At 42.8% G+C, this 13,325-nt stretch overlaps 1 protein-coding gene across 1 annotated transcript in view; it reads left to right on the top strand.

Moving 5' to 3' along the window:
- Positions 1-2,870: 2,870 nt before the first annotated feature.
- Positions 2,871-13,325, top strand: part of MBTPS2 (membrane bound transcription factor peptidase, site 2) — a 77,166-nt gene continuing 66,711 nt past the window's right edge. Inside the window, exons 1-2 of the mRNA XM_083172465.1 lie at positions 2,871-3,038; positions 9,384-9,532. Of these exons, the coding sequence (XP_083028591.1) occupies positions 2,964-3,038; positions 9,384-9,532 (224 nt within the window). The 5' untranslated portion in view covers positions 2,871-2,963. The remainder of the gene's footprint in view (positions 3,039-9,383; positions 9,533-13,325) is intronic.

Below are 13,325 nucleotides of genomic sequence, written 5' to 3'. Positions count from 1 at the left end.
AAGGCCCTTGGTGGGAGTAAAAGCAGCAAAGAGTTGTCTACAAACTGTAAAATTCTTTGACTTTGTTCAGCATCTGTATTCCTGCATCTCTGCACATCAATAGAATGTTCTGAAAATATTTTTAGGAAAAATCGTAGTGTCTGACATGAGATGGTCATCACATTTTGATACTGTTCATGCTCTATATGGGGGTTTCAAGAAAAATAAGCTTGCAATGGAATCTCTATCAGCTGACACCGAACATGAATTTAAAACAAAGCAAGAGGCAAATGGATTGAGTGAGAAAATGGAGAACCTTGAAACTATCTTCTTCACAATTATTCTTCAAAGATTGAACAAAACAAGCAAGGCCTCTCAAACGGAGGCTGTGAACATACTTGTTGCCATGAATCTTCTTGTCTCTAAAAACTATTCAGGAAATTAGAGACAAATATAACGAATATGATTTGAAAGTGGGAACAACAGCGAAATGTGCACTCACTAGATAATATGGAGCAAAAGAGGTACTTCTCAGTAACAGTCAAAAGTTCAAGGTGTTCTATACTATAATTTCTGAAAAAAAAACCTGTGCAGAAACATATTCATTGATTGGACATCTGTTTTTCTTCTTCAACAAATTGAAAACAATTGGTTCTGAAGAGCTAAACAAAAAGTGTAAACGTCTGGCTAATGTTTATCGCAAAGACACTGATTATGGTGAACTTTGCAATGAATGTGAGCATCTCAAGCACTGCATGGTTCTTGATGAAAACTGTGAGACTCTCCCTGTATTCTACAGAAAAATAATTTCAAAGAGCTTGAAATCTGCGTTTCCCAATTTTGAAATTGTACTCAGAGTGTTTATGTGCATGACGGTTACCAACTGTGCAGGAGAACACTCATTTTCAAGACTGAAACTGATAACAAAAAATCAGCTGCATAGCACAATGGGGCAGCAGAGTTTCAATTGGCTTTCACTCATATGTACGGAAAATGACATCCTGAAGACCATTGACTTCAAGCCAATTATCAACCAATTTTCTGGAAAAGAAATGTCACCATTTTTTGAGTTGAACACTTGATTAATAATAAATAATAGTGTTATTCTGTGCCATCTTGGTCTTAGTTGTTTTGATCATTTACATTATTGTGAGTGGTTACACATGTTACATCTGCCCCACCTGCAGTGCAGCATGGTTTTGTCCATCAGGTCTGAATCAGGCCCTTTGAGCCTTTGCACATACACAATAATTGCGCTGCACAGAAGTGGAAGAATCACCTAATAGTGATTTTCACACATCAGCCATCAAAGCTAAAATGGACCTAGTGTATGCATTTAGAATAAAGGGCCTCAAAAACATATTTCTGAAACTGTTTTTGCATTTGAATGAGTTGTAATTGGCTATGTTGTGCTTTCTGCTATTTAACTAGTACTAACACCCAACAATGTCAATGTATAATATTGAGTGTTCAAAAAAAATGTATCTCCAGCCTTTTGGTGTGTGACCTTTTTTAAAGATAAAAGTTTGACTTTTTTATTATTCACTGACACACTACAACTTTAATACAGTAATTTTCTAAGCATTTATTTTATAGTTAAACTCAACCAATGCTCTTTATTATATGTTAAACTAACTACTGCATAATATTATTCTTTACCTCTAACAACTATACATTGAAAATCTTGCAAGTACTGTAATAATCTGTTCCCACCTAAAACCAAGGTCTGACACTGTGAATGCACAGGTCTCCAAAAACATGGTGCCTACTGTGTTCCCGGAGACTAATCTCTAGTGTGCAGGCATGGGTCTACAGAAACATGGCATTTGCCACATTTCCAGAGACAAATATTTACTACGCACTTGTGAATCACTGGGAAGGTGGCCACCAGACCATATTCAGAGTGATTTCTCTGTCATCAGGATTTCGAAGAGGCAAGTAATTAAATATTGGTGTGGGGTGGGGAGTGTGGGTCTCCCTGGACCAAGGAGCCCACGAGCACTGCACTCATTAAATAAATGCTTACGTATCCTGCATAACCTAAGGGTTACTCAAATGGACAATGTTTTTGAATATGGGGTAATTCAGACCTGATGTACTTATATGTTAGTTGGGCGCCCACTAAGCTATTTGCTTAGTTTTACGCGTCCGCTCGCCACGCTTCGGGCTTGGTGGCTCGCTGCGCTATATAAAATCAACTCCATGCTGACATGGATAGTGGGGGTATGAGCGTACTTACTATAGTGGGCACCCAACTAACATATAAGTACCAGACCTGATTGCAAGGCTGAGCATTTGCAGTAGCCAGCATTCAGTGAAGAAGCCGCCCTGCTAGAATGATTAGCAGCAGATCACAGATGCTTGCAAGATGCACCCAGTAACACATAATGCCCCCTGATGCATTAGCGCATTAACAAATCACAGCTCTGTCCAAAGATATAGGCGCTGTGTATACTGCTTTCATCTTTGAATTAGGCCCATAGGCACTAACAGTATGCAAAATACAGAGAATAAAATCAGAAAGTAGCAACTGTTTCCAATATAAACAACTAGAGAAACTGTACTGTATTCTATATTTAAAATAAATCATACAGCAGGTTGCTGTCATAGAAGAAAGGGTGAAATGGTGATGGTGTATAAAATACATGGCTGATAACTAAAATCACACATACATGGAAAAGTAAAACATATTATGACATATTATTACATTATTGTATAACAAGCGTAAACCATGTCACTAGTACACGCATAAAATCATAGAATTACACTATAGCACGTTACAGGCATTTTACTTCCGCCCGTATAAAAAATGTCCACTCCTCACGAAGGAAACACCAGTCACATGTGATAATCAAACGTCAACGAATCACTGCAGAGTATTATCGGTGCTTTCTGCGGAAGTGTCCGGTAGGAAACAGGAGCCCGGTGAGCAAGTTCCGTAATGTTTAAGTTCCGCCGCCGTTGTCACATCGTTGGATGTCACGATGATCCCTATCCCGCTGGTCGTGGTGGTGCTCGGAGGATGGTGCGCAATTTACCTAGCGGACACTTTCCTAATGGTGAGACAGCATAGGATAAAGGCTTTCATTCGTTACCCCACTTGAAAGCTAGTGCTGTGCAGCTACATGATGGCTGATTGATATGTGCATGGGTAGCACTGTGTGGTTGTATAGTAAATAGTATATTTCCTATACATGCATTTCAGTGATACTACGATGCTACATCAGCCAGTGTTTGAGCTCACATACATCTCTGATACTGATATGCTGCTCTGATATCAGTGAGCTCCTACAGAGTATGTGTTGCTGTATTGCTGTCATGGGTTGTATATAAATGCACTGTGCAGGTATTGGCTCATCTCTGTGTGGTTCTGTCCTGGTGTTGGGATATCTGCATTAATGTTTGATTTTGCAGAAAGTGATAGAAATAGATGTCTACACCAAATGGTAGAAAATGGCTGATCAGCTGCTTACAGAAAGATAGGTAAAGCTAAAATCTAAGTGCATTTTTGGATAGAATTACATTTATTTTTGGCAAGACAATGGTGCAGATTTAACATATTATTATTATCATGCGTTAGGAGCAGTGGTCGAAGTGGAAATTTAGAAGTGGGGGTATGGAAAAGTTATGGATGGAATTATGCGCCCGCCGAAGCTGTGCTCTGGAAAAGGGGGCGTGGTCACATAAAAATGGGCATGGCCACCTATAAGGGGGCGTGGTCACATTGTCAGATACGCTTGCCCCCCAGTGCAGCATCTGGCCAGTGGGACTGAAAGACAGCCACCGCTGAGTCTCTATGCCTTCTCCTGGCCGGTCTCGTCCCACGACGCTGCATAAAGTAAAGGCAGTGTGCACACTCCTATTACTTTAAAAAAATAAATAAAATACTCACAGTGGAGAAGTGGCGGTATACCATACCATTGTATACCGGCCCACTTCGACCACTGGTTAGGAGTAATGGATGGCCATTCAACATTTGTAAAGAGTGATAACAAGAATATCACTCATTGTTTTATCTGCCCTAATATGTATAAACATTTAAGTTGAAGTGATGTTTGAATAAAATAAAGTTATGACAATACTTTTAATATTCTTAATAATCATTAAAATAGTGGATAGATGTGTATATACAGTATCTGAAAATATTTAACTTTTTTTAAAAGAACGAGAAAATCTAAATTTGGCACAGTTTTAGCTTTCACCGGGGCCTGTATTTGAACTTTTAGACAATTTGTTGTTTCCCTGTAATGAACTGTGTGAACGACAGAACGAAACACGACAGTTTGGTAATATTGCCGTATTTAAAAAAATATTTCGTATTTTTTCTATCTGAAGGGATGATCCACGTCCCCGTCCCCCTTGTCGGGATTTCGGCGTCGGGATTTTGAACGCCAGGATCCCGACCGCCGGGATTTCATACTGAATCCTTAGGATCTAATTGGCTGGTGCGTTATCACCTGCTACTTTATCACTTCACCAGGGTTCATACATCTGACCCATAGTTTTCCTGGCAGCTGCAAGTATTGGGCCTGATTCAGCTTGACACGCTGAAGTGCAAAAATCGTTATTAGGATTTTTTTTGCACTTCTGCGCCTGCGTAAAGAGGCTATCATGCTGTGTCTCTCTAAAACAATATTTGATGAAAAACTGGCGCTAATGGGAAGCAGCTATGTTGATCCTCTGGAGACCATCCACTTCTCCAAAAATATAGACAATAGGGTAAATAGATTTTAGGATAACCAGCGCTAACTTCAGAACTTGGTTGTGAACTGGACACTCTAAGACAGGTAAAATTCCTTAGTGGGTCAGTGGAACCACACTTACCGTACTTTTCAATCCTGTCTCGAGTTCACATAGCAGTTTCTTTTAAATTCAACCGTTAAAATGCTCCTCCACTTCCAGGACAGACACTTACTTTAAAATCCCTTCTCGAGTACACCAAAAGGTATCTTTAAAACTTCTCTCTAACACATCAGAATGCAATATAGATGAGGGTACACGTACATTAGCATTCAGCCTCGCATGCCCATAACGGTTTCTTTCAAAGGATTCTCCAATGCCCCAGGTATAGGTACAAACAGTTTATTCACAAGACAGAAATACAGGAAATCGGGATACAAGTTCCGTCCACCGGCGCTGCAGACGCTGTAGTGGAAGGTTCACAGCCGTCGACGGCAGTGCTGTGCAGGCTGGCGCACTATCCACCAGCGTCCCACACGGAGACCGGGATCTTACTGTGAACCTTCCACTACAGCATCTGCAGCGCCGGTGGACGGAACTTGTATCCCGATTTCCTGTATTTCTGTCTTGTGAATAAACTGTTTGTACCTATACCTGGGGCATTGGAGAATCCTTTGAAAGAAACCGTTATGGGCATGCGAGGCTGAATGCTAATGTACGTGTACCCTCATCTATATTGCATTCTGATGTGCTAGAGAGAAGTTTTAACGGTTGAATTTAAAAGAAACTGCTATGTGAACTCGAGACAGGATTGAAAAGTAAGTGTGGTTCCACTGACCCACTAAGGAATTTCACCTGTCTTAGAGTGTCCAGTTCACAAGCAAGTTCTGAAGTTAATGCTGTGTCTCTCGGCTAGGGCCGTCAATGCATGCTGTGTCTCTCGGCTAGGGAACCAATACTAAGTTAAATAAAAGTATACAGTGGGCATCCTTGTCTGGTTCCTCTGCTCATACTCACTTTTTGACTAATAGTAGCATTAATTTCTAGCAATGTTGTAGGAAACGCATATAGATAGAATCAATAAATGGTTCCCCAAATTCCCCCATGTGTGGAGTATTATACATGAAAGACCAAGGTACTGTATAGGGGGGATATTCAATTCCGGGTCATGACTGTTGGGCTGGCCCGACAGCCATGCCCTTATCCAGTTATCGGTCAGCTCCACTGCAGCTCGGCAGTTGGGATTTAATGTTCCGCCTGCCGAGTGCCGAAAAGGGGGCGTGGCCGCAAGATCTGTAAATTGGTGAGCTGCCGCCGGGAGCTCGACCATTCTCGGCAGAACGGGCCCGACTTCTTGTAAAGATCCTTGTTCAATGCTGTCAGGGAAGACAGCATTGAATAGGGCTCTGCTGTTATTTCCCCCATCGGGAATAGCGGCAGGGGATTGAATACCCCCCATTATATTAAAATCAACATTGGTTGCAAATCTGCGATTTATAGATATGTCCTAAAACGGATCCGATACGATTTGCCGGCGGTCGGAATCCCGACACTGGAATCCCGACTGCCGAAATCCCGACAAGGGGGGGGACATGGATTGCCCCCCCTTGCGGGCTCGCTGCGCTCGCCACGCAGCGGGCCCGGTGCCTCGCTACGCTCGGCACGCTATTTTATTCTCCCTCTATGGGTGTCGTGGACACCCACAGAGGGAGAAAGTTTCGGGATTTCGGCGGTCGGGATTCCGTCCGCCGGGATCCCGACCGCCGGCAAATTAACTGCATCCCCCTAAAACACCTAGTCACAATACGCCATGCAGGGCAAAATGCCGTATAGGAGTGAACCGTGCCAGGTGGTGTAGCATATTTGCCCAACTGTGCATCTTAGTTGCTAAACTCAGTACTACATGAGACTGCGCTAATTTATTTGATATGCTACTAAGTCTGAATCTATATACAAAGCACAATAAACTTGACAGTGGAAACAACCCCTGGCAGCTACATCGTGCCACTTCCAATACAGGTTTGTAGTCCCATGGGTCATTCCATGACAAATCATCACCGCTTCCAACCAGACCGTCTCAGCTTTTCATGAATTTTTGGTAGATTGATAGATTCTAAAATAAAATCTATATCAAAGAGAGGTTGTATTTAATTATTTAACATACTATGTACAAAATAAAATGAAATGTACGCTTTTTTTTTTTTTAGATCTTCAAGGTCAAGGGTCACATCATGTGACCTTGAAATCTAGATATCAATAATTAAAGCTAAACTGGTTTTTATAAATACTATCGCCCCTTAGGTTTAAAACAAGACAAACATGAAAGGTCTACCACAGATAGAAGCAAAGTTATGATTTATTTTTAGGTGACATTGCGAGCATAAATTTTTACATTTTTTGTCATGTTTGCAACCCTGTTTAATGAACACTGTGTATACTTTATATATGAAAGTAATCAATCATCTATAATCCTACCAAACTTCCAGAAAATCTGAGGAGGTCCAGTTGAAAATGTCTTTTTTTGTGTGATTATTTGCCATGAAATGAGCCCCATGGTATCTGGTGCGATGAGCCCTCATACACTATTGGTGCAACTGCAGCATCTGTCTTACGCGAGTACATACTGGCCGCCAATATATCTAAGGATATATTGGGGCATTTTGCTGTGTATATGGCTGATCCAACTACTGCACATGCCGGCAGTGATTGATAGCGTAACTGGGCGTGTGCATGTAAATGTGCTTGCCCGGCTGTGACATCATTCACAACTGATTTTGCAGTATACAAGTGGTGCTTCAGAGATGCCTTCAGGGTGCATCTTAATTGAAGGGTGTGCTGGTCCTTGTAGTGCCATTTGGAGAAACTTTGGGTGCCTTCAGGTCAGTTGGCTTTCAATTTAGATATATTAAAGTATGTGCTATTATCATGTAGTATAACAATATGCAGTTACATGACCCAGAGTGGTTGCTTTTATTATATAGTGTTAGGGAATGCCAGAAAAGAGTCCTTGATGTAGCTTAAACATCCGGTACAGTATCTTGGCAAATATATGCAATTTCCGTATTTCTGTTATCATGTAGTATGTAGTATGATCCTTTGTGGTGTGCTGGACGAATGCATACCTCCCAACAGTCCCGATTTTATCGGGACAGTCCCGATTGTCAGGGCCTGTCCCGATGTCCCACCCGCGGGCGGCAGTGTCCCGCGGTGTGGGGGGGCTGTTGGGAGTCCCCCCTGTCAGCTGCTAAGCAGCGGGGAATAAACGCTGTGCGCATGCGCACAGCGTCTATTCCCGCAGCCAGGGGACTGGGGGCATGGCTAGAGGCTCACAGAGCCTCTGGGTCATGCCCCCATAGCGGCAAAATGGGGGCGTGGCCTCGCGGAAGAGCCGTGCGTATAGGCCACGCCCCCAAATTAGGCCAGACGTTCGAAAGTTGGGAGGTATGCGAATGGGATACGGTCACTAGGTCGACTCAATGAATGTCTCCATACAATGGGTCTTCCACCAAAGGTCGACAGGGTTGGAAAACTGACACAATCATTAGGTCGACAATGGGAATGTTGACAGTCAAAAGGTCGACATTGGTTTTTAGGGGTTTTCTGTTTTTGGGTCTACATGTGCCGATAGGCGGTATTTCATACCCTACCATCCACTACGGTGTGGTGGGAGAATATAATAGTGTGCCGAGCGTAATGAGGCACCATGTCCAAAGTATGGCGAGCGCAGCAAGGGGACATAGCATAATTAGACAGTGTCCATGTCAACATTCGGGTCAAAAACGTGAAAAACCTTCTAACCCTGTCGACCTAATGCTTGTGTCGACGTTCCAACCCTGTGAACCTTAGCCATGTCGACCTATTTGACCATCATTGAGTCGACCCATACCCGGAGGGCTAAATGATCCTTTTTGTTGTTGTTTTGACTACCCCCTCCATTTCATGCCCTTGTGAAGGACCATTAGATTGAAATAGATCAGTGTGTATTTGGTGCTTACTGATCGTGTAATCGCTAAGTGCCTCTGAGTATATTATCTGATCTGCTGAGTGACGGCATGGTGTGCGCCATGCTTATTTCTTCTAGAAAACCTTTCCAGACTCTTATGCAGATGTGTTCTTTTCCGTTGTTTCCATCACAGTGGGCATATCCCGGCACATCTGGAGCTGAGCGTACCTGCGCTCCCATTCACTTAGCAGTGCAGATCTGTGACTACTCACAGCCTAGCGGGTCATGGCGTTGCCCTAATGTGTGTGCCTGTGTGTATCAGATTCTAGGTAACATTTCTTTATTGCGTCATAAAAAATGATAGAGAGAACCTGATTGGTTACTATAGGCAACATCCCCATTTTTCACTTTAAGAAGCTTTAGGAAACTCGCCCATAGTCAATGAGTACATTTATTGGATCATTTGTAGTGTTCATTCTAGAACCCGCCATATTTGAAAAACCCATGTAGTTCCCTGCCTGGGGTGTCGCTGTCTACTGTAGTGCTTCTAGCACAGTACGTTCTGGTTATCAGCACTGATATGCAAACCAGACCTGTGCTAGAAACACCACAGCAAACAGCGACACCCGAGGTGGGGAAGAGGAACTACCTGGGTTTTCAAATATGGTGGGTGCTAGAATGAGCACTAATTTGATTACATCCCTGTTTAATGCTTATTTTTTTATTATATGAAAATAGTAATATTGACATGAGATAATATGCTTTTATCTCTGTTTTTTAGACATCAAAGTCGTACAAGAACTCTTATGAGCAATGGCTTTCCAAACAGGGACTGAGCATTTCACCATTTCACATCCGCTGGCAAACCACAATCTTTAACCGATTCTTTTATATATGGGGAAGATGGAAGCCAACTTTCTTGTACATATGGTAAGTTTATACATACATATATATTTATTTATTTATTTACAGTTTCTTATATAGCGCAGCAGATTCCGTTGCGCTTTAAAATAGTAGACAGTGATAAAACAAACTGGGTAACAACAGACAGACTTAGAGGTAGGAGGGCCCTGCTGCAAGCTTACAAATATATATATATATATATATATATACACACACAGTACTTAGTGAAGCCACTTTGTTATGTTTGTATAAAGGGGTGCGGTATATGTTGACCGTTAAAATGTCAACAGGACATAACAATATGAGAGGTGTCCTCTTTATAATAATTTCTTCCCTCAGGGAATGTCTGCTACTGTATACTTACCTTTGATTGGGAGGAGCTTCATTAGAGTAAAGAAAATAAAAAAATAGATTGTATGTACAGATATGTCCTCATACATCTAGTCTCAGTACGCCATGCAGCTGGGAATGCTTGGTGGGAGTAAGGTGACAGTTTCCATGTAACTCCACTAGCTTCTAGCTCAGGGGTGGGCAATTATTTCATTGGGGAGGGGGGCACTTCCAGTAAATATTTGAGGGCCAGGCTCTGGGAAAAGGAGGTATGGTCACTCAAATGAGAGGGGGGTGTCCTTGAGTATAGTGTACCACACCATATACCCCTTATACACATTATGCAACACAATAGTAGACCCCTTTTTCCTCTACCTCCCCATGGCAGCCAACTCATGGGTTAAGTCCCAAAGGGTAGTACTCTGGAAGGAAACAAAAAAAGAACACTAGCCCCTATATAAGCTCCTCCTCCTTAGGACTTGATTAAATAGCCTAATACATACACTTATACTTAACTTATACTCAAACCTTTCCACCACAAACGGGCGGGATAATGCTGCCATGGTGGAGTAGAGGAAAGCATATTAACAGGTAGGAATCTGTACTTTCCTCTACCTCTCCATGGCAGCCAACTCATGGGTAATACCCAAGCAGTTTCCACACTGGGTGGGCATAAATAATAATAATAATAATAATAATAATAATAATAATAATGGTTACTTCACCTTACTTTAAACTACTGCACTTAGTACCTTTCTACCCGTTACATCCATTCTGTAATGTTTGGTGAAGGTATGTACTGAGGACCAGCACGCTGCCTTGCATAATTCTTGAATTGAAGCTGCCTCTTTTTCTGCCCAGGAGGCCGACATTGCTCTTGTTGAATGAGCCTTTAAACCTACAGGTGGTGGTTGACCTCTAACTCTGTATGCTTCTATAATACAAGTCCTGATCCACCTTGAAATTGTAGCTTTACTGGCTCCCTGTCCTTTATTCTTCCCTTCGGTCAGTATAAACAACCTTTCTGTTTTCCAATGAGATTTTGTTCTTTCTAAATATATCTTTAATGCTCTATGTAGTCTCTCTTCTTTTGAATTGCTGCGGTTCGTGCAGAAAGAGGGAAGAACAATCTCCTGATTAATATGAAAAGTTGACACCACTTTAGGAAGAAACTGTGGATTAGTCCTTAGCACTACTTTGTCAGGGAAAAAGTTCCGGAAAGGTTGCTCCGACCAAAGAGCTTGAATTTCAGACCCTCTTCTTGCAGACGTGATTGCTACTAGAAAGACAACTTTAATAGTCAACATTTTAAGTGATATCTCCTCCAGTGGCTCAAAGGGGGTTTCTACTAAGGTATTTAAAACCCAGTTCAGGTCCCAGGGTGCAAGCGGGTTGTGAAATGAAGGTTTTATACGCTTTGCCGCTAGTATGAACCTCTGGTGTATTTATTGTCAGCTAGCTTCCAGTCCAACATAGCTGACAAAGCCGAAGTTTGCACCTTGATCGAGCTGACTGACAAGTTCTTATCTAACCCCCGCTGAAGAAATTCTAGCACCACCACCACATCCTTAGTTTAACTGTTCTTTAACCTACAGAACTCCACATATTTCCTCCAAATTCTATGGTAAGTAATAGATGTAGATTTTTTTCTCGCCTTAAGTAAAGTTCTCACCACTTTACTGGAAAAACCTTTTCTTTCTAGCATCTGGGTTTCAGCAACCACGCCGTCAATTTCCAGGTCGGTGGCTGTGCTCTCCATAACTTGTTCTGACCTATTAAATTGTCCAGATCCGGTAGCCTCCACGGATCCTCTACCGCCATCTCCAGTAGCTTGGAGAACCATGGTCTTCTCGGCCAGTATGGGAGTACCGCTATTACGGTCGCTTCCTCCTGCTGGATTTTCCTCAATAGTCTTGCTATTATTGGAAAAGGTGGAAACACATACACGAACTTTGCCTCCCATATCGGCAACTTTGCCTCCAATTTTTGTTTCCTTCCAGAGTACTACCCTTTGGGACTTAACCCATGAGTTGGCTGCCATGGTGGAGTAGAGGAAAGCATATTAACAAGTAGGAATCTGTACTATACGATTTGTGTGTTATGGTGAAACACATCACTTAAGGTGGTCTCATTATGCAGCTCATGCGCATAAGTGTCTTCACATCTAACCTTTATTAACCCCTTATACTTTCCCCTTACACATAATGCCACACGGATTGAGACAAACATTTACATTATGCCACATGAAATGAGCCAAAATTCACATTGTGACACACTGTTTGAGCCAAAACTGACATTATGCCACACGGTATGAAACAAAAATAAAAAATCACATTATGCCATACGGTATGACGCAAAATTCACATTATGACACACAGTATGATGCAAAATTCTGTAATGCCATCAGAATTTCATTCAAGTGTAATTTCATTCTAATTGCCTGCTATGGAATTTTGTGCCCCCCTTTATGTATATTGAGGTTGCACAGTAGCATTTCATTTTGTAGCAGTTATTGTAGGCTTTCTATTACATATATATGCCTATATCTAGATCTGTCTTTCTCTGACATGCAGCAGGGACCACTGGCTTACATCGGGTATTAGAGCTGGGAATGCTGGGAGCTAGGCACTTCTTAATATTAATTAGGGGATACTGGCTCCTCCCTTCTAAGACCCATCATCCCCCAGTGAGAAAATTGTGCCAGGAAGTTAGGCTTTTTTCTACTGGAAGGTTTTTTCTTTTTACTAAAGACTTTACATCTTCTGTGGATCCCTTCCCCACCTACAAAAAAGGTGTGGGTCCGGGTATCCAGCGCCCCTGGTTCTCCAAGTCGTAGGTCAGGACCTCTCAAGGTGCCTGCCAGTACGTTCCCGTGTTCCTGCCGCCCCTCCATCAAAGGGGACGCCAGTCACGATTCCGGTGCCTCTGGCGGGTGAGTACAGTGCCTAGCGCACTTCCCACACGCCGTCCCCTGCTCTCCGGTACAGCCGCGTGTGGCTGCGTATGTAGTTTATGGGGCGCCGCCATTTTGGAAGCCACGCGTCCTCGTGCTAGTCCCCCTCTGCTGCAGTACCCCGGACTGGGTAGGCATGGAGGAGTGGTAGCTGAGGCGGCCCCTTTGCAGGTACAAGACAGCCCTTAATGCTGGCTAGTTCTGGGGGAGAGGGGAGAGTGTCTTTTTAGCGCGAGGCAGGCATGGCGCGGCCGTTTATACAGATACACATTATAAGGCTGACTCTTTCCTGTCCACAGGTTACTGCAGCCTTGGGAAGCTCTGTATCACTAAAAAAAATGTTTTACTGATGTGACTCGGATATGTATATGCATATATAGTCTCTGTTGGTGCGCAGGGCTCATTCTCCTCCAGGTCCCACAGCCTCCAGAGGAATTGGTCTGCGGGGGGTGTATCTGTAATCTGTATTCTGTGTGGTGTGTGTGGGTGCGTAATACTACTTCACTGTCACACTCCTTAGTCACGAGCCGGTTCGGG

Source organism: Crinia signifera, chromosome 2 (genome assembly GCF_055691185.1).
Source record: "Crinia signifera chromosome 2, ASM5569118v1, whole genome shotgun sequence".
NCBI lineage: Eukaryota > Metazoa > Chordata > Amphibia > Anura > Myobatrachidae > Crinia > Crinia signifera.
Note: the sequence above shows the minus strand (reverse complement) of the source record. Positions and strands in the feature narration are given on the sequence as shown.